This window comes from Mesoplodon mirus, assembly GCF_964341445.2.
Source record: "Mesoplodon mirus genome assembly, chromosome: 6".
Taxonomy (NCBI): Eukaryota; Metazoa; Chordata; class Mammalia; order Artiodactyla; family Ziphiidae; genus Mesoplodon; species Mesoplodon mirus.
In genome coordinates this window covers 79,955,530-79,974,393 of record NC_138982.1, presented here as the reverse complement: position 1 = coordinate 79,974,393, position 18,864 = coordinate 79,955,530, and the positions used below count along the sequence as shown (strand labels likewise).

The window sequence follows — 18,864 nt, the reverse complement described above, 5'->3', positions numbered from 1 at the left end:
CTTTGCTAATATTTCCTTTATCCACCTACCCCCTTTCTGCCTTTAAAAAACTTTCCTCTTCTACAGTTTGGTGGAGCTCCTTTCTAGTGCTAGATGGGATGTTGCCCGATTCATGAATCATTGAATAAAGCCCATTTGATCTTTAATAAATTTACTCAGTTGTTAAAGAAATGGAGTAATAGATACAGAGAACAAACAGATGGTTGCCAGAGGGGAGGGAGTTGGGGGGAGGAGAAAAATAGGTGAGGGAGACTAAGAGGCACAAACTTTCAGTTACAAAATACATGAGTCACAAGTATGAAATATACAGTGTGGGGAATATAGTCAATAACTATGTAATATCTTTGTATGGTGACAGATGACAACTAGACTTACCATGGTGACCATTTTGAAATGTACAGAAATATCAAATCACTGTGTTGTATACCAGGAATTAACATAGTTTATAGTTCAAATATACTTCAAAAACAAACTCATAGAAAAAGAGATTAGATTTGTGGCTACCAGAGGTGGGGAGTGGGAGGAGAGGGAATGGGTGATGGTGGTCAAAAGGTACAAACTTCCAGTTATAAGATAAGTAAGTACTAGGAATGAAATGTACAACATGATAAAGCTAATTAACACTGTTGAATGTTATATATGAAAACTGTTAAGAGAGCAAATCCTAAGAGTTCTCATCACAAGGAAAATATCCTTTTTTTCTATTTCTTTAATGTTGTATCAATATGAGATGATGGATGCTCACTAAATCTATGTGGTAATCATTTCATGATGTATGTAAGTCAAATTATTATAATGTACACCTTAAACTTATAAAGTGCTGTGTGTCAATTATAACTCAATAAAACTGGGAAAAAATTTCTTTAATTTACTCACTAGGATTTTTGTTGTTTAACATTTCCAGTCTTTGGCTGTTATGAATAAAATTGCTATAACATTCACATACAAGTCTTTCTTTGGACATATGTTTTCATTTTTCTTGGGCAACCATCCAATAGTAGAATTGCAGAATCATACAGTTAAGCGTATGTTTTACTTTATATGAAAGAGCCATAGTGTCTTCCAAAGTGGTTGTACCATTTTACAACCAATCAGCAATGTAAAAGAGACACAATATTTTTAAATTTATCATTCTAGTGTTTCTATAGTGGTATCTCTTTATGGTTTTAACTTGCTTTTCCCTGAGAACAAATGACGATAACACTTGATGTAGTTATTCACATATTTTCTTTTGTGAAGTGTCTGTTCAAATTTTTGAACTTTATTTTATTGTGTGATTTACTTTCTTAGTATTGAGTTGTAAGAGTTCTTTATATATTCTGGATGCAAGTCCTTTGTTAGATAACAGGAACTATAAATATTTCCTCTCAGTCTGTGGCTTGACTTTGTATTTTCTTAATGGTGTCTTTTATCAATATTTATTTTTTATGACTAATTCAGTGTTATTATCACCTAAGAAATTGTTGCCTACCTCAATGTCATAAAGCTCCTCTCTCTTTTCTTCTGCAAGATTGATGGTTCTAGTTTTTACTTTTAGGTCTGTGGTTCATATCAAGTTAATTTTTGAATATAGTATGAGATAAAGTAGAAGTTCATTTTTTTTCCATACTGGTATCCAGCTGTTCTAGCACCAATTGTTGACATGACCATCTTTTCTCCATTGAATTACCATGGCAACTTTGTTGAAAATCAATTCACCATATATGTATAGGTCTATTTCCTGATGCTCTATTGTGTTTCATTGTTCCCTGCATCTACCCCTATACCTATCTTGATTATTGTAGTTTTATAATAAATTTTGAAGCCAAGGAGTGTAAGTAATCAACATTGTACTTTTCCCCCACAAAATATTCTAGTTATTCCAGGCCCTTTGAATTTCCATATAAATTTAGAATCAGCTTGTCAAATTTGGCACAGAAGTCTAAGGATATTTTGATTGGAAATGCACTGAATCTATAGAACAATTTACAGAGAACCGTGATCATAACAATATTGTGCCTTCTAATAAATTAACATGGTAAAACTCACATTTACTTAAGTATTCTTCAATTTCTCTCAGGATTGCTTTGGAGTTTTCAATAAAGTCTTGCACATACTCTGTTAAATTTATCCCAAGTGTTTCATGTTTTTTGATGTTATTGTAAATGGTTTTATTTTTACTTCATTCACTAATTGTTTATTGCTAGTATATAAAAATACAACTGATTCAGGGACTTCCCTAGTGGTCCAATGGTTAAGACACCACACTTCCATTGCAGGGGGCATGGGTTTCATCCCTGGTCGGGAACTATGATCCCACATGCCATGCTGGCATGGCCAAAAACAGAAAAAAAAAAAAAAATACAACTGATTTTTACAAACTGACCTTGTATGGTGGGAGCCTGTGCCAAATTTAGTTATTTGTTCTAGTAGTTGTTTTTAATGAATTCACATGATTTTCTATGTACAAGATCATGTCATGTGTGAATAAAAGTTTTTCTTTTTGGGGACTGGGGACAGGATTGATTACAAAGGGGCATAAAGGAACTCTTTGAGATGATGAGGTGATGGTTCCATACCTCAGCTGTAATGTAGACAGTATGATTGCGTGCATTTGTCAAAATTCATAGAACTATACAACTAAAAAAGGTGAATTTTATTGTGTGCAAATTATCTCAATAAACTGCCAAAAGAAGAGAGAATTTAAAATGGTGATATTCAAACTGCTCTGTAAAAGCAATTTTTCTCTCACAGTTTCTGGTACATTTACTCAATGGTTTACTGTTTCAAGATAAAGCTATGTAAACCTAAAGCACAGGACAATTCCTAGATTTTATAAGATTTTCACAACGACACAGTAGCATATACATCAACTTCATTTTGCTATTCCATTTCTGTCCCTACTTTTATGAAAAAAGCACATCTCTTAGTAAGGTTGATGTTATTTAATCAACAATGCTTGATGAAAACTTCTGTTAATAGAAAATTCTGTAACACAAATTTTTAAAAATATTATATGGAAAGAGAGTTGAGAAGAATAGTATCTAGAAGATAATTAACATTCAATGCTTCCTTACCAGTATATCTGGATTTGAAGGAGTCGATGTAAAAAGCAGCATCATTTTCTTTAATACCCATCTGCTCTCCCAAAGATTTAGCTCCCATTCCATAAATGATTCCATAGCAAATCTGAAAGGGACTCATCACACTAAGTACATTATAGGTCATAACTACATAAAATGCAAACATAAAAAGTTCATTAGGATTGAGATTTGGTAAACTTTTCATGGTGAATCAAAGAAATGATTAGATTTGCTTTGGTGGGTTAGATCCATAGAAGCTGATATCCAGTGAGCGCCTTTACTGCCTTTTAGCAATACTTTTTGAGGTGCAGGGAGAAAGAGAAGAAGGGGCAGAATATGAATGAATATGAGTGTGTGTGTGTTAAGAAAATAACCCTAGTGGTTTAAAAGGAAATATTTCTGACTGTCATTTAACCAGAAGTCTTCAGAGAAGCTTTCTACTCCTCATAATACTTCATTAACTGCTGCTTAAAGAAGTGCCTAGGAGTCAGGAAAGAGAAGCATTACAAACATTCCTCTCCTCACCTTTGAATAGCACTAAAAAAGCAGGAAGAGTAGACTACATGGCTTCATAATAGGGAGGACGTCATTGGAAATAAATATCTTCTTCATCTCAAAGCCACCTGAAATCCCACAATTGCAGAATTCATTTGGGTTAAACACAAACTTTCGAGAAAATTTTGGGAGTAGTGGAGGAAAATGGTTTAAATAGGTCAGTAAAGAAACTGATTTAGTAATAAGTATTGCCTGGGTTCAAATCCTAGTTCCACCATTTACAAGAGGTATTATCTTGCACAATCTACCTTGTATCTCAGTTTCTTCAACTATAAAATGAGGACAGTAATACCTACATCATGAGTTTGTTAGGATTAGACGAGTTATTTTATATATGTGTGTATGTGCGCACATGCACATGTGTGTGTGTGTGTGTAGGATACCACCTGACATAAAGATCTATATAAATATTGTTAAATAAAATTTAAAAAGATAACTTGCAAAAAATGATTATCAAAATCCAAAATACTTTCCAAAATAATTTTTTTAAATTACATTGAGAGGGATTTTTTTCGTTCCTGTTTTCTTTTCCTTTTAGGTCTTTTTACACTTTTTTTCTTAATTCAGATATTACTTAGTGCTAGCTGATATCTCAGCAAGACTGAGATCTAGATTAGATGGTTCACTGCATGGCAATTCAAGAAAAAAAAAACTGGTATAGCATAAACACTATTAAATCATGCAAGAACTTATTAAATAGAGGCAGCTATCATCAGTGTATAAATGTTTAGATTATGGAGTCGGAATGTCTAAGTTCTTTCATTCTGAACTTATCCTGGCTCCACCACTTATAGCTATATGACCTTAAGCAAACTACTAACTTTCTGTGCCTTGGTTTCCTCCTATGTAAAATGGGAATAATAAGACCTATTTCGTGTATTTGCTACGAGGATTAAATATTGGAATATTACCTATTTAACTTAGGGTTTGATTCTTGCTAAATGCAGGATTTAATCTGAGAGGATTAAATAGAGAAGACAAAACTGGCTTTCTAAATAGTGGAAGAAACAAGTGTTGGTGCTAAACAGGCAGTGGTGAGAGGAAATGTTTCATGCCTAATAAGCCAGTCAAGAATCACAGCTGTGAGTAACAAGAAGTGTAAATGTAAAACTAGTAAAGCAGGATCTTAGAGGTGGTGTGCCTTTACCTCAGCCAACAATCCTGCTCTCTTGAAAAGGGCATCAGATTTCCCACAGGTCACGTGATAAACAAGTATCAGTGTTAATTTAGGCCAGGGAACAGTGTGAATGTGGCCTTTGATCTTCCCTGTGCCCAACAGTCATCCAGGAGTAGGAACTAATATGGGCCCATGTGAAAAGTCCAAGGGCAGTATGAAGTTTCACAGGCAGATTAGCTAACCAATGGCCTCAAAAAACTAAAAAGCTGGGTTTCCCTGGTGGCGCAGTGGTTAAGAATCTGCCTGCCAATACAGGGGACACAGGTTCGATCACCGGTCCGCAAAGATCCCACATGCCGCAGAGCAACTAAGCCCGTGTGCCACAACTACCGAGCCTGCACTCTAGAGCCCGTGAGCTACAACTACAGAGCCCACATGCCGCAACTACTGAAGCCTGTGCGCCTAGAGCCCGTGCTTCGCAACAAGAGAAGCCACTGCAATGAGAAGCCCATGCACCACAACAAAGAGTAGCCCCCACTCACCGCAACTAGAGAAAGCCTGTGAGCAGCAACGAAGACCCAACACAGCCAAAAATAAATAAATAAAATAAATTTATTTAAAAAAAATAAATCTTAAAATAACTAAAAAGCTAATAGTTATTGATTATAATCCGCAACTCAGCAATATTTATTTTTCAACAAACATTCAGAGAGCACCCTTCTATAAAAGGCACCATGGCTCAATGCGTGTGAATATAAAAAGATAAATATATGTGTGCTTACAGGCTAGAGATTTTAAAAATACACACACACACACACACACACACACACACACACAATATCTACCACCACCACCACCACAATATCTACCACTAATGCATATAGATTTCCCAGAACTAAGTAGGCTTGGACTAACTCTACCTGATTCTTTCTATTGACTCTACAAAGGAAAATATGAGTACCATGAGACAGGCTCAGATGAATGTTGTGAAAAATCCAAAGAGGGAGAAATCACTCCTCAACCACAAATGATTGAGATAGTTAAAAAAATTTTTTTTGAATCGTAAAAATTCTCCTCATTTATGTTAAACATGTTCAGTAAAGACCACCTGTTTTGCTTGTTGCCTCAGATCATCCCCAACAGACTCTGGCTCAATCATCTTCCATTCAGCTGCAATACTCCTGAAAACATCAGCTCCAGTGTTTAGTACTTGAATGAGACGATGATCGTGGGATAAATGAGCCAAGATCCTCAGCTCAAGTTGAGAGTAATCAGCAGCTAATATTAAACCACCTGAAATAGAAATGATTTTAGGAAAGTCGGTACAAAGACAAAACCAAGTTTTATAACACTAAGCAGGATGACAGAAATTTAGTTCCAACATACAACCGTGAGATCATGTAAAAAACTCAAATCAAAAAAAGCTAAAACCTTGCTCTTAATATGATGCAATTCAGCTCTGTAACACATAAAAATTTTTTGCTTAGCTTTCAAGGATATGTAATATATGTAAAGCCACCCTTGACCTCTGCCCGTTAACCACTGTGGTAGTGCTTTCCTCAGTGTTCCTATAGCACTGACACATAATCTAAAATGGTTCTTTCATGCCTCTCCCACATAACACTGAGCCATTAGGGATGGGAGACAATCTTCCTTTGCATTCTGCAGAAATGCACAGTTCCTGGTACCTAATAGGTCCTTAACAAATGGTTGTTGAAGGAATGAATGAATGAGTGAATAAAGAAACTGGTTTCTAATGTGTGCTGACATTTTAAGGGGTGTGGAGAGAAATGTGTGCTCTGCTTTGAAAATAAACTTGTTCAACAAAAAAAGGTCAAGTGGCCTGTATGTGAAAAAGAGTATTCAAATAATTAAGAGGATTCAAATAATTTATCTATGGACTAGAAATGACTGGATATGCATGGCAAAAACAAAATAAAACAAGCAAAAGCATGGTTAAAGTAGAAAAATATTTGCAACTGATATCACAAAGGACTCATTGCTATATTGTATAAAAGAGGTGCTATAAATCAAGAACAAAATATGAACAAGCAATTCACAGAACTAATAAAAACAAAAGAACCTTAAACCTGCTTAAATTCATTCACAATTAAAAAAATGCAAATTATAACAAGAAACAATTCTTTTCTACTTGTAAAAATCCAGAGGTTGGATGGCACATTCTGTGGCAAGGCTGTGGAGAAAGAAACACTCATACATTGTTACTTGGAAGTAAATGGTAACTATGTCCCATTAGATGGCAATTTGACAATATCTATCAAAATTAAACAGGCTTTTTACTCTGTGACTCAGTAAACAAGCCCACAGGTTGCTGCAAAGATTATCTGCACACAGATTAAACTGGTTTACGTTCAAATTTCTTTACTGATAATCACAAGTCTTCAGCATAAAAATATTAAACATGGGGCTTCCCTGGTGGCGCAGTGCTTGGGAGTCCGCCTGCCGATGCGGGGGACACGGGTTCGTGCCCCGGTCCAGGAGGATCCCGCATGCCACAGAGCTGCTGGGCCCGTGAGCTATGGCCGCTGAGCCTGCACGTCCGGAGCCTGTGCTCCGCGGCGGGAGAGGCCACAGCAGTGAGAGGCCCACATACCGCAATAAAAAAAAAAAAAAATTAAACAGGCTTTTTACTCTGTGACTCAGTAAACAAGCCCACAGGCTGCTGCAAAGATTATATGCACACAGATTAAACTGGCTTATGTTCAAATTTCTTTATTGATAATCACAAGTCTTCAGCATAAAAATATTAAACAAAAAACCAAAGCAAACAAGTGTATATGGAATGCTTATGCTTGTGTAAGAACAGAGGAAGAAAATAGTACATATTCATACTTGCTTGTATCTGCATAAAGAAATACTGGAAGGATATATAAGAAACTCAAATATGTAATTAACTATAAGAGTTATACATAACAGGGTAGCTAGGACAGGGAAGGAAGCAAAGTTTCTCAATATATACCTTTTATATATTTTGATTTCTGAACTATGTGAACGAATAACCAATTCAAAAATATATAAATACTGATTTGAAACAAATGACCACAACTTTTATGGCCTTTCTGCCCTAAACAAAATAAAACTGGACAAACTATATGAAATAACAGTTTTCAGATGTTGGACAATAGGCAATGCAGGACTACAATCCTTGAGAAAGGGGAAGGAGAGGGGAGATAAGAGGAGCCATGAAACTGTCTCAAGTTTCTGAATGGAGGCAGCACAGGGAAAAAGATGAAACAAAGCACTGTGGTCTCTGAGCTGGAAGAAGAAAGTGTAATTTGGGCCTGCTGAGGCTGCTAGAACTTGTGAAATTTGGAGAGAAAGGAACTGTGCATAAAAGGATCACCAGAAATATGTACACTAATCCCTTTGGATTTTGACCAAATACTAAACTGTGCAGGGAGAAAGTTCAGAGAACCAGGCAAAGAACAAACACTAAAGAAATAGCTATTATCAAAGTTCAGCTATCAGCTGAACTACTTGAAGAACATACTCTTGAATGTTGAAAGATGTTCAAGCTCTGACCAGAGTGAGTGGAGAAACCCTGCTGAACAACTTGAGCACAAAGTAGAGACCGCAGTAAGGCCAAACCTTACAATGATGGTTAATGTAGCCCTAGAGTAAAGGCTACTCTAAACGTCTGCTCACAAAGCTTTAAAAGTCTCAAAATGATCAAGCTGATGTGAAAGTAAATTAACTGCCTGCCAGAAGAAAATGCTATAAATGAAGACTACAAAATCCAAAGAGTTAACAATGTAGTAACCATAATGTTCAGCATACAATAAAAAAAAATACTAGACATATGAAGAACCAGGAAAATTTAACTCTGACTAGGAGAAAATTCAGTCAATAGAAAAATGACTCAGAAACTACAGAGATGATGGAATTTTAATATGTTCAGGAATTTAAAGAAATATAAAAATGATGATGGAACAAATAGTGAATTACAATAAGGTGATGAAAAACTATGCAAAAAATTAAAATTCTAAAACTGAAAATACAATATCTGAAATGCAAAATTCACTAAAAGGATATGACAGCAATTAGACACTGTAGAAAAAAAGATCAGTGAACATTAAAACAGTCAATAGAAAATATCCATTGCAGTACAGAGTTTAAATAAATGAAGAGAGGGGAATAAAGAAGAAAAGAAAACAAAGTTCAGTGATCTGTGGGACTATACTAGTGGTATTACACATGTATATTTGGAGAAATAGGAAAAAAGGGCAAAATAGGGACAAAAATATTATAAGAAATAATGGTTGAAAATGTTCCAAATTTAATGAAAAATATAAGCACATAGATTAAGAAGAAGAAAAAAAAAAAACCTAAGTTAGGGCCTCCCTGGTGGCGCAGTGGTTGGGGGTCCGCCTGCCGATGCAGGGGATACGGGTTCGTGCCCCGGTCTGGGAGGATCCCATATGCCGCGGAGCGGCTGGGCCCGTGAGCCATGGCCGCTGGGCCTGCGCGTCCGGAGCCTGTGCCCCGCGACGGGAGAGGCCACAACAGTGAGAGGCCCGCATACCGCAAAAAAAAAAAAAAAAAAAAAAAAAACCTAAGTTAACTCAGGAAATTCAGCAAACTCAAAAGCCCAAATAGTAAAGCATAAAAAAACACCCAGAAACTCACACCCAAATCAAATTGCTAAAACTGAATAACGAATTTAAAAAATAAAAAAAGCATCCTGGGAAAAAATATATTATGCTTGGAGGAATAGCAAGAAAAATAGTGGTGTACTTCTCATCAGAAATAATGCAAACCATAAGCTAATGGAAATATATATTTAAAGTGCTAAAAGAGAAGGACTATAAACCCATAAATCTATGTCAAATAAAAAAAATCTTACAAAAGTGAGGATAAAATGGAGAAATTTAGACATGGAAATGCTAAGAGAAATCACTGTCAGTAGAACTGCACTACAAAAAAAACCTTAAAGTACTCTGGGTGAAGAAAATTGATAATAGATGGAAACTTCAGCCTACTTCAAAGAAAAAAGAGTGCCAGGAAGGGTAAAAAAGTGAACAGATAGAAAAGACACTTTTGTTTCTTGATTTCTTCGAAAGGTCATAACTGTTTACAGCAAAAAAAAAAAAAAAAAAAAAAACTACATAGCAAAGTTTATAATAGTCATAGAAGTTAAACATATTACAAAAAATGGGAAATGGGGGCTTCTCTGGTGGCACAGTGGTTGAGAGTCCGCCTGCCAATGCAGGGGACACGGGTTCGTGCCCCGGTCCAGGAAGATCCCACATGCCGCGGAGCGGCTAGGCCTGTGAGCCATGGCCGCTGAGCCTGTGCGTCCGGAGCCTGTGCTCCGCAACGGGAGAGGCCACAACAGTGAGAGGCCCGCGTACCACACACACAAAAAAAAAGATAATAGAGGAAATAAAACAATAACAAAAATAGTCATTTACAGTTTTTAAAAAAGAATAAAGAACAGATAGAACAAAATACAAATGACAAGACAACAGACTTAAATCCAACCATATATCAAGAATTATTTTATTTTTTTAACATCTTTATTGGAGTATAATAGCTTTACAATGGTGTGTTAATTTCTGCTTTATAACAAAGTGAATCAGCTATACATACACATATAGCCTCACAACTCCTCCCTCTTGCGTCTCCCTCTCACCCTCCATATCTCACCCTTCTAGGTGGTCACAAAGCACTGAGCTGATCTCCCTGTGCTATGCGGCTGCTTCCCCCTAGTATCTATTTTACATTTAATAGTATATATAAGTCCATGACACTCTCTCACTTCATCCCAGCTTACACTTCCCCCTCCCCGTGTCCTCAAGTCCATTCTGTATGTCTGCATCTTTATTCCTGTCCTGCCCCTAGGTTCATCAGAACCATTTTTTTTTTTAGATTCCATATATATGTGTTAGCATACGGTATTTGTTTTTCTCTTTCTGACTTACTTCACTCTGTATGACAGTCTCTAGGTCCATCCACGTCACTACAAATAACTCATTTTCATTCCTTTTTATGGCTGAGTAATATTCCACTGTGTATATGTGCCACATCTTCTTTATCCATTCATCTGTCAACGGACACTTAGGCTGCTTCCATATCCTGGCTATTGTAAATAGAGCTGCAATGAACACTGTGGTACATGACTCTTTTTGAATTATGGTTTTCTCAGGGTATATGCCCAGTAGTGGGATTGCTGGGAAATATGGTAGTTCTATTTGTACTTTTTTAAGGAACCTCCATACTGTTCTCCATAGTGGTTTTATCAGTTTACATTCCCACCAACAGTGCAAGAGGGTTACCTTTTCTCCAGCATTTATTGTTTGTAGATTTCTTGATGATGGCCATTCTGACCAGTGTGAGGTGATACCTCATTGTAGTTTTGATTTGCATTTCTCTAATGATTAATGATATTGAGCATCCTTTCATGTGTTTGTTGGCAATCTGTATATCTTCTTTGGAGAAATGTCTATTTAGGTCTTCTGCTCATTTTTGGATTGGGTTGTTTGTTTTTTTGATATTGAGCTACATGAGCTGCTTGTAAATTTTGGAGATTAATCCATTGTCAGTTGCTTCATTTGCAAATATTTCCTCCCATTCTGAGGGCTGTCTTTTCGTCTTGTTTATGGTTTCCTTTGCTGTGCAAAGGCTTTTAATTTTCATTAGGTCCCATTTGCTTATTTTTGTTTTTATTTCCATTTCTCTAGGAGGTGGGTCAAAAAGGATCTTGCTGTGATTTATGTTATAGAGTGTTCTGCCTATGTTTTCCTCTAAGAGTTTTATAGTGTCTGGCCTTACATTTAGGTCTTTAATCCATTTTGAGTTTGTTTTTGTGTATGGTATTAGGGAGTGTCATTTCATTATTTTACATGTAGCTGTCCAGTTTTCCCAGCACCACTTGTTGAAGAGGCTGTCTTTTCTCCATTGTATATTCTTGCCTCCTTTATCAAAGATAAGGTGACCATATGTGCACAGGTTTATCTCTGGGCTTTCTATTCCTGTTCCATTGATCTATATTTCTGTTTTTGTGCCACTACCATACTGTCTTGATTACTGTAGTATAGTCTGAAGTCCGGGAGCCTGATTCCCCCAGCTCCATTTTTCTTTCTCAAGATTGCTTTGGCTATTTGGGGTCTTTTGTGTTTTCATACAAATTGTGACATTTTTTGTTCTAGTTCTGTGAAAAATGTCATTGGTAATTTGATAGGGATTGCACTGAATCTGTAGATTGTTTTGGGTAGTATAGTCATTTTCACAATGTTGATTCTTCCAATCCAAGAACATGGTAAATCTCTCCATCTGTATCATCTTTAATTTCTTTCATCAGTGTCTTATAGTTTACTGTATACAGGTCTTTTTGCCTCCTTAGGTAGGTTTATTCCTAGGTATTTTATTCTTCTTGTTGCAATGGTAAATGGGAGTGTTTCCTTAATTTCTCTTTCAGATTTTTCATCATTAGTGTATAGGAATGCAAGAAATTTCTGTGCATTAATGTTGTATCCTACTACTTTACCAAATTCATTGATTAGCTCTAGTAGTTTTCTGGTGGCATCTTTAGGATTCTCTATGTATAGTATAATGTCATCTACAAACAGTGACAGCTTTACTTCTTCTTTCCCGATTTGGATTCCTTTTATTTCTTTTTCTTCTCTGATTGTTGTGGCTAAAACTTCCAAAACTATGTTGAATAATAGTGGTGAGAGTGGACAACCTTGTCTTGTTCCTGATCTTAGTGGAAATGGTTTTAGTTTTTCATCATTGAGAACGATGTTGGCTGTAGGTTTGTCATATATGGCCTTTATTATGTTGAGGTAAGTTCCCTCTATGCCTACTTTCTGGAGGGTTTTTATCATAAATGGGTGTTGAATTTTGTCGAAAGCTTTTTCTGCATCTATTGAGATGATGATATGGTTTTTCTCCTTCAATTTGTTAACATGGTTTACCACATTGATTGATTTGCATATATTGAAGAATCCTTGAATCCCTGGGATAAACCCCATCAAGAATTATTTTATTTTTTTATTTTTTATTTTTATTTTTTTTTAATTTTTTTTTTAACCCCACATTTGTTTATTTATTTATTTCTGGCTGTGTTGGGTCTTCGTTTCTGTGCGAGGGCTTTCTCTAGTTGTGGCAAGCGGGGGCCACTCTTCATTGCGGTGTGCAGGCCTCTCACTGTCGCGGCCTCTCTTGTTGCGGAGCACAGGCTCCAGACGCGCAGGCTCAGTAGTTGTGGCTCACGGGCCCAGCCGCTCCGCGGCATGCGGGATCCCCCCAGACCAGGGCCCGAACCCACGTCCCCTGCATTAGCAGGCAGACTCTCAACCGCTGCGCCACCAGGGAAGCCCCAAGAATTATTTTAGATAGTTAACTAAACACTACATTTAAATGGCAGAAATTTTCAGGTTAAATCCATATACATTTAATTTAAATTAATTTTAAAATTTTAAACAAAATCAGTATAAAATATTGTTGTGTTAAACACAGTTTTATTATTTAGGTAAGAATAAATAAATATCATGAAATATTATTTGGCCTTAAAAAAGAAAGAAATTCTGACACAATTTGCTACAACATGAATAAATCTTGAAGACATTATGCTACGTGAAATAAGCCAGGCACAAAAGTACAAATATTATATGATCTCGAGTGGTCAAATTCATAGGGACAGAAAATAGAATGGTGGTTGCCAGGGGCTGTGGGAGTCCAGGGCAACAGTTATATTTAATGGGTACAGAGTTTCAGGTGGGAATGATGAAAAGTTCTGGAGATGGATAATGGTAATGGCTGCACCACAATGTACTTAATGCCACAGAACTGAATATTTAAATATAGTTACAATGGTAAAATGCTAGTTCATATTTAGTTCTACTTCATATATAGTTACAATGGTAGTTCATATATAGTTACAATGGTAAAATGCTAGTTCAAATGGTAGTTCATATTTAAAAGGCAAAGCTGAAAATTACCAAATGGGTTATACTATCATAGACCTGAATTCACCCTTGGAATGTAAATTTCTGACAGAATTAAAATAAATTCAGCTGGTTAACTGCACCCACCCAGAGCTGCCAGGTGGCAAAAAGAGCAAATATGTATACAAATAATAGGGATGATCTGGGAGATAGATCATGACTTCCAAATGTTTTGATGACGAGTACTGAGGAGAGGTTAGACAGAAGTAAGACAGCCTTGAGGGTTACCCCCTGCAATAGGAAGCAGCAGTGGGGAGAAGTAGAGAAGAAACAAAAGAGCAAAACAAGTTAGAAAGAGACGAAAAAAAAAAAAAATTGTGCCCTTAGAGGTCAGGGGGGAGAGAAACTGAGGAAAGAGAGGGTTGACAGAGTGACAAATGCTACAGAGAAGTCAAAGAGGATGACAACTAACAAAATTCACTGGATTTTGCAAAAAGGTTTACAATGACCCAGGATTACATGATTTCAGCAGGATGCTGAGCAAACCACACAGAGGTTTCCCACAGAGCAGATCATGAAGACAATAATGACTGACTGCTATAAACCTGGCAACATGAAGGGGAAAAACAGGCTCCACCAAAGACAGGAAAGATGGAGGAACTAATGTATTCTTCTGAGTCTTATTCATAATTCAGGCTTTATCAGTGCTTTGAAAACCATTCCCACAGCAAAAAGAAGCTCAAAAACCATCATCGGTCACCTTACCTGGGAAAGGCACAAAGGCATGTCTCATGCTAACTGAAAACGGCATTCCTCTCTCTGAGGCTCTCTCCTCCATCTCTGCCTGGTGCCTGGGGTTCAGGCCAAAACCCTTCTTTTTTCCTCCTCTGTTGTGCAAAAAACATCATCAGCTGGACATGAAGTAGTCTTAAATATATGAAAATGGTCTGAGTTTTTCAGTAAGTCAATATTTCCATCTAAGAAATTTAAAAACCTCATTTGAAACACACTTTAAAGTTTAACAAATATACTAGACCTCGTTCAGCAAACCTTCAATTAAACAGGAAGGTATTTCTGTAATAACCTTTCCCACAAACTGCTTCACTCAATTCAGTAAATCTCATTGACCATATCTAATATAAATGATCTGTGCTTTTTCTTCCTTTTGTGAGCATATGAAGAGGGCAGGAAGGGGGACGTTCCAGACACTGCTAAACTTGTCCCTTTAGTATTTGACTTAAACAAGCATATAATGCTGGTTGATTTAATTAGTGACCCAGATTTTCAGCTTTTTGCCATCAACTAGCTTCTTTATAGATAGACTCAGGATTTGAAATAGAATAGAAATGTGTATGCCTGGAACAGAAAATTAAATTGCTTTCATTATTTGTCCAATAGGCTATTTCTGATCCATTCATACTCCCAAAAGTATATTAACCCAAATAAAGAGAAATAGAGTCTACCTGCCCGTAGGAAGTAGGCCTTTGCCTAGGGCTTGGGAAGGTGGGCTTTCCTCTACTAGTGTTGGCATTTTGATCTCAAAATCTCTTGGTACATTCTGAATATTTGGTTCTATAAAGGTTATTCGTCCTAAAATCAAGCAGAATGAAGACATAAAATTAGGGGGGGAAGGGAAGAGGGGAAATCTGACATTTACTTTAACACGAATACCATTTCTGAATTATCCTAAAAATGCATGCTTTGTTATTGTTAAACTAAATTTAAATGAAATACACTTCATTATGTTCATGTGTCTAACAATAATAAGTACAAGACCAATCGTGATATAAGTGAATATATGAATCAGCTACAATACAGTGTTTTATAATTAACCTCGTTCTACAGAAACAATCCCATGATAAGAATATGATAAATCATACTATTTCTACGCTAAAATGAGTACCAGAAGTTAGCACTATAAAATGCTAGCAGTTATACTAATGAGTAAAAGACAAATCAAATGGATCTTAGGAGAAATGACTGTCGAAGCCTTTAAAAGCCAGGAACAAACAAGATACAGAAAAGAGGATCTGAAGCAGAAGAGCAACTGAGTGCTGAACAGGGACAACTGGGGCCACAGAAGTCAGGCCACAGGATGCAGGAGATGTAGTAGTAGTGAGTGATGGTGACTAGAATGTTACTTTCTAGATATCACCTGGCCAGTTTTCCTCCTCCTCCTCATCACTTATCACAAGAATCAATGGTAGGTAGCACTGACATGACTAGAAACTAGAATCAGGTGGCTAGTACATTTTCTAGGAAACAGAAAGCTATTTGTTTTAATGTTTATGGCCTTTACTTTCCCCCAAATATTTTACATTTTATTTATTTATTGGATGAATTTTTCAAAAACACACAGGTGTTGTTCAAAAAGTTTGGGTAACTGACTGCTACTGCAGTTTTTATAATACACATACAGTGACACAAAAATCCTCTGTTTTATGATACTCTTCATTCTAACAGGCTCTCTACTAGCTACTGTATGTAATTCCATCTTCTTTAGATGAATCAGAGATCTTAAGTATCTCAGATACTGTTTCTCTGAATAAACTCCTGATACTATATCCTCGTTATTTCGATTTTAGCAAAAATTAGTATTCAATTAATGGTAGATATTATTACACTTATTAGCATTAAATGGCCTAATCAACTTCATAAAGCTAACAAATAGCACAGGAAAGAATCCAAGTCTCTTTCTGCCTCAGCACACTGTCTTCTCTTCTATGATAATATCAATACTTAATATTCAGGTCTAGTGTTTGAATTAATGAGGTAACACTGGTAGACAAATAAAATGGCAAAAGTAAATTATAAAACATGAATATAGCTTCATGAAGATGAATTCTAATAATGAAAGGGCTTTACTATACTTAGGGTAAGCTTGTATTTCTAAAATATTCTTTAAATGTAGGCACAGTATAATGAAAAACAATCAGGAAAACAACAAGGAATTGATGACTTTCTGCTTCATAAGCAACAAATAATGTGCAAAAGCTTTGAAAACTCTAGGTTGATTGTTTTTTTACCAACAAGGATTTATTTTACATAAGTTTACAGCATTAGCATATGTTTCAAAATGAAACTTAAAACAGGGCAAGAAATAGGCAAGAAGCACCAAGAGGTTAGCTAAATAGGGAGAAGGAAGAGGAATTGTTTAGAACAGAGACTAAGCAAGCAAAGAGAAAAGCAGCTCCTCACGGTGCCCCCATCTTCAATAACAGCAACAACTGATAATGTACCACGCATCATTCTAACCACTTTACATGTATTGACCTATTTAATCCTCAGGATGACTCAGTGAGGTAGGACTGTAATTATCTTGTTTTATACATGAGGAAACTTGGGCACTGAAAGGTTAAGTACCTTGTCTAAAGATTCTCAGCACCAAGATTCAAACCTTGTGAAAATGTGGTATCAAAGTCCACATTCTATACCACCAAACTAAAATGCCCCCTCTATGAATGCTGCCCTTTCTTCCACTGCACATTGCATTTGACAAATATGTGGAGTTGTGCACTACCTAGAAAAAGAATGCTTTTTTTTCTTCATGAGATTACATGCATACTGACCCCAAGAGGGCCATAAGACATGCAAAGGACTCTACAGCTCTTTTCTGATTGAGTAAAGTAAGACACTCCCTTATTACCACACAGGCCTACTTAGATTCAACTTGGAGAGACTCTTAAGAGATTCAGAATAGGGATGGGACTGAAATTAGATAAGATCACTGACTCAAATAAATATTTAATTCCTGGCCATACTCTCATCCAATCTCAGACATCCCAGTTACTCTATATAGTACTTGAAAGCAGGAACTGTTATCTTACTAAATTTTATCTCTTTATCTACCTGATATTCACCTATGCTTTGGATGTAGTATACGTTTCATAAATGTTTATAGAACTTCACTGAACACAATGATCAACACTTGAATTCCTTGGTCATCATAAGCAAATATTACATATGAATTTTTTTTGCAAAACTGGATATTATCCATATTTAAGACTTCTCATTACCTGTAGCAGTGTGTGATTGTGATACAGGATAGATTCTTTCCATTCCAAGGAAAGGATTCAGACGTTTTTCCCGCTGCAGGGGAAAGACCACTTTGGTAATAGCATTAGTGATTCTTCTCCACTCTAATATCAAGCCTGGTAAAGGATGTAATGCCCTTAATTTATTTAAAACATCCTGCCAAAGAATTATAATAAAGTAGGATCAGATTCTTGTCCAAATTCCATAGCAAACTAGAATCTGTTTTAAGTAAACAATATAATCTCAAAATTAAATTTGATAACTCCTGTATCTAAACTCAACTTTACTATTATAAAATTACTATTTGGGTTTTTTGGAAATCACCATAATGATAAATCTATAATAACTATAGATTATAAAATGTAAACATGTTAATGTTGAGTATTGTCAATTTACATCTACTATTAAAAAAAAAATCAATGAGATGTCAACTTAGTAAAACAGCTGCTTCCCCACACCCCACCCAATTGTTTACATCATCTCTTTTCTTTATATTTTCCTCCTCCATTGTTCATGTGAAAGTTTCCCAGTCTTTTTTTTTTCTTCTTCTTTTTGCCATAATACTTTCATGGTTTTTGTATCAAGGAAATTTATTTTTAAAACTTTGAATTTTCCATGCTACAGACATTCAGTGAACTGTTAAGGAACAAAAACTTTTAAGGTAAAAGGGCCAATGTGATTAAATAAAAAGTTTTGCTACAGAATGAAGCTGTGGAAACTTCCCCAGGGCAGGCAAGTCATAATTAATAATATTACGGTCAAAATTCTACAGAATGGCAACTTGGACTGCTCTCTCCATGGCTGTTCTGGCTGTACTTTCTATCCTTATTTTCCATTGATAATTCATTCAGTAAAAATGTAAAATTAAGGCTTTCTCTCTTTTATCCCATGCATACAGTTTCCATGGGTTATGATTCAATTTTACTTTGAAATTAACAGATTAGATTCTCAAAACAAATGCATGGAAAACTTACTATTTTGCTCTGGAATTGAAAAAAACAAAATTTTATTTATATTGACTGTCTTTTTATTTTTTTAATTCTTCCATACCTTTTTGTTCATGTTCATATAACAACAGAAATTATATTATACTAGAAGTCCAAGAGTAGTGCATGTCAATAATTAATGTCTATATAGGTCTGAATTTACAAACCTTAACACCGTTTTAATGATAGGAAGGACACAA

General features: G+C 35.9%; 1 protein-coding gene across 3 annotated transcripts in view; it reads right to left on the bottom strand.

Moving 5' to 3' along the window:
- POLQ (DNA polymerase theta) overlaps nucleotides 1–18,864 on the bottom strand; it is a 125,556-nt gene that overhangs the window by 11,855 nt on the left and 94,837 nt on the right. For all 3 annotated transcript variants that reach the window (XM_082624243.1, XM_082624244.1, XM_082624245.1), the window contains exons 22-26: nucleotides 17,660–17,834; nucleotides 15,107–15,233; nucleotides 14,409–14,530; nucleotides 5,843–6,027; nucleotides 3,057–3,168 (exon numbers count right to left, since the gene is read on the bottom strand). In XM_082624243.1, coding sequence (XP_082480369.1) covers nucleotides 3,057–3,168; nucleotides 5,843–6,027; nucleotides 14,409–14,530; nucleotides 15,107–15,233; nucleotides 17,660–17,834 — 721 coding nt within the window. The remainder of the gene's footprint in view (nucleotides 1–3,056; nucleotides 3,169–5,842; nucleotides 6,028–14,408; nucleotides 14,531–15,106; nucleotides 15,234–17,659; nucleotides 17,835–18,864) is intronic.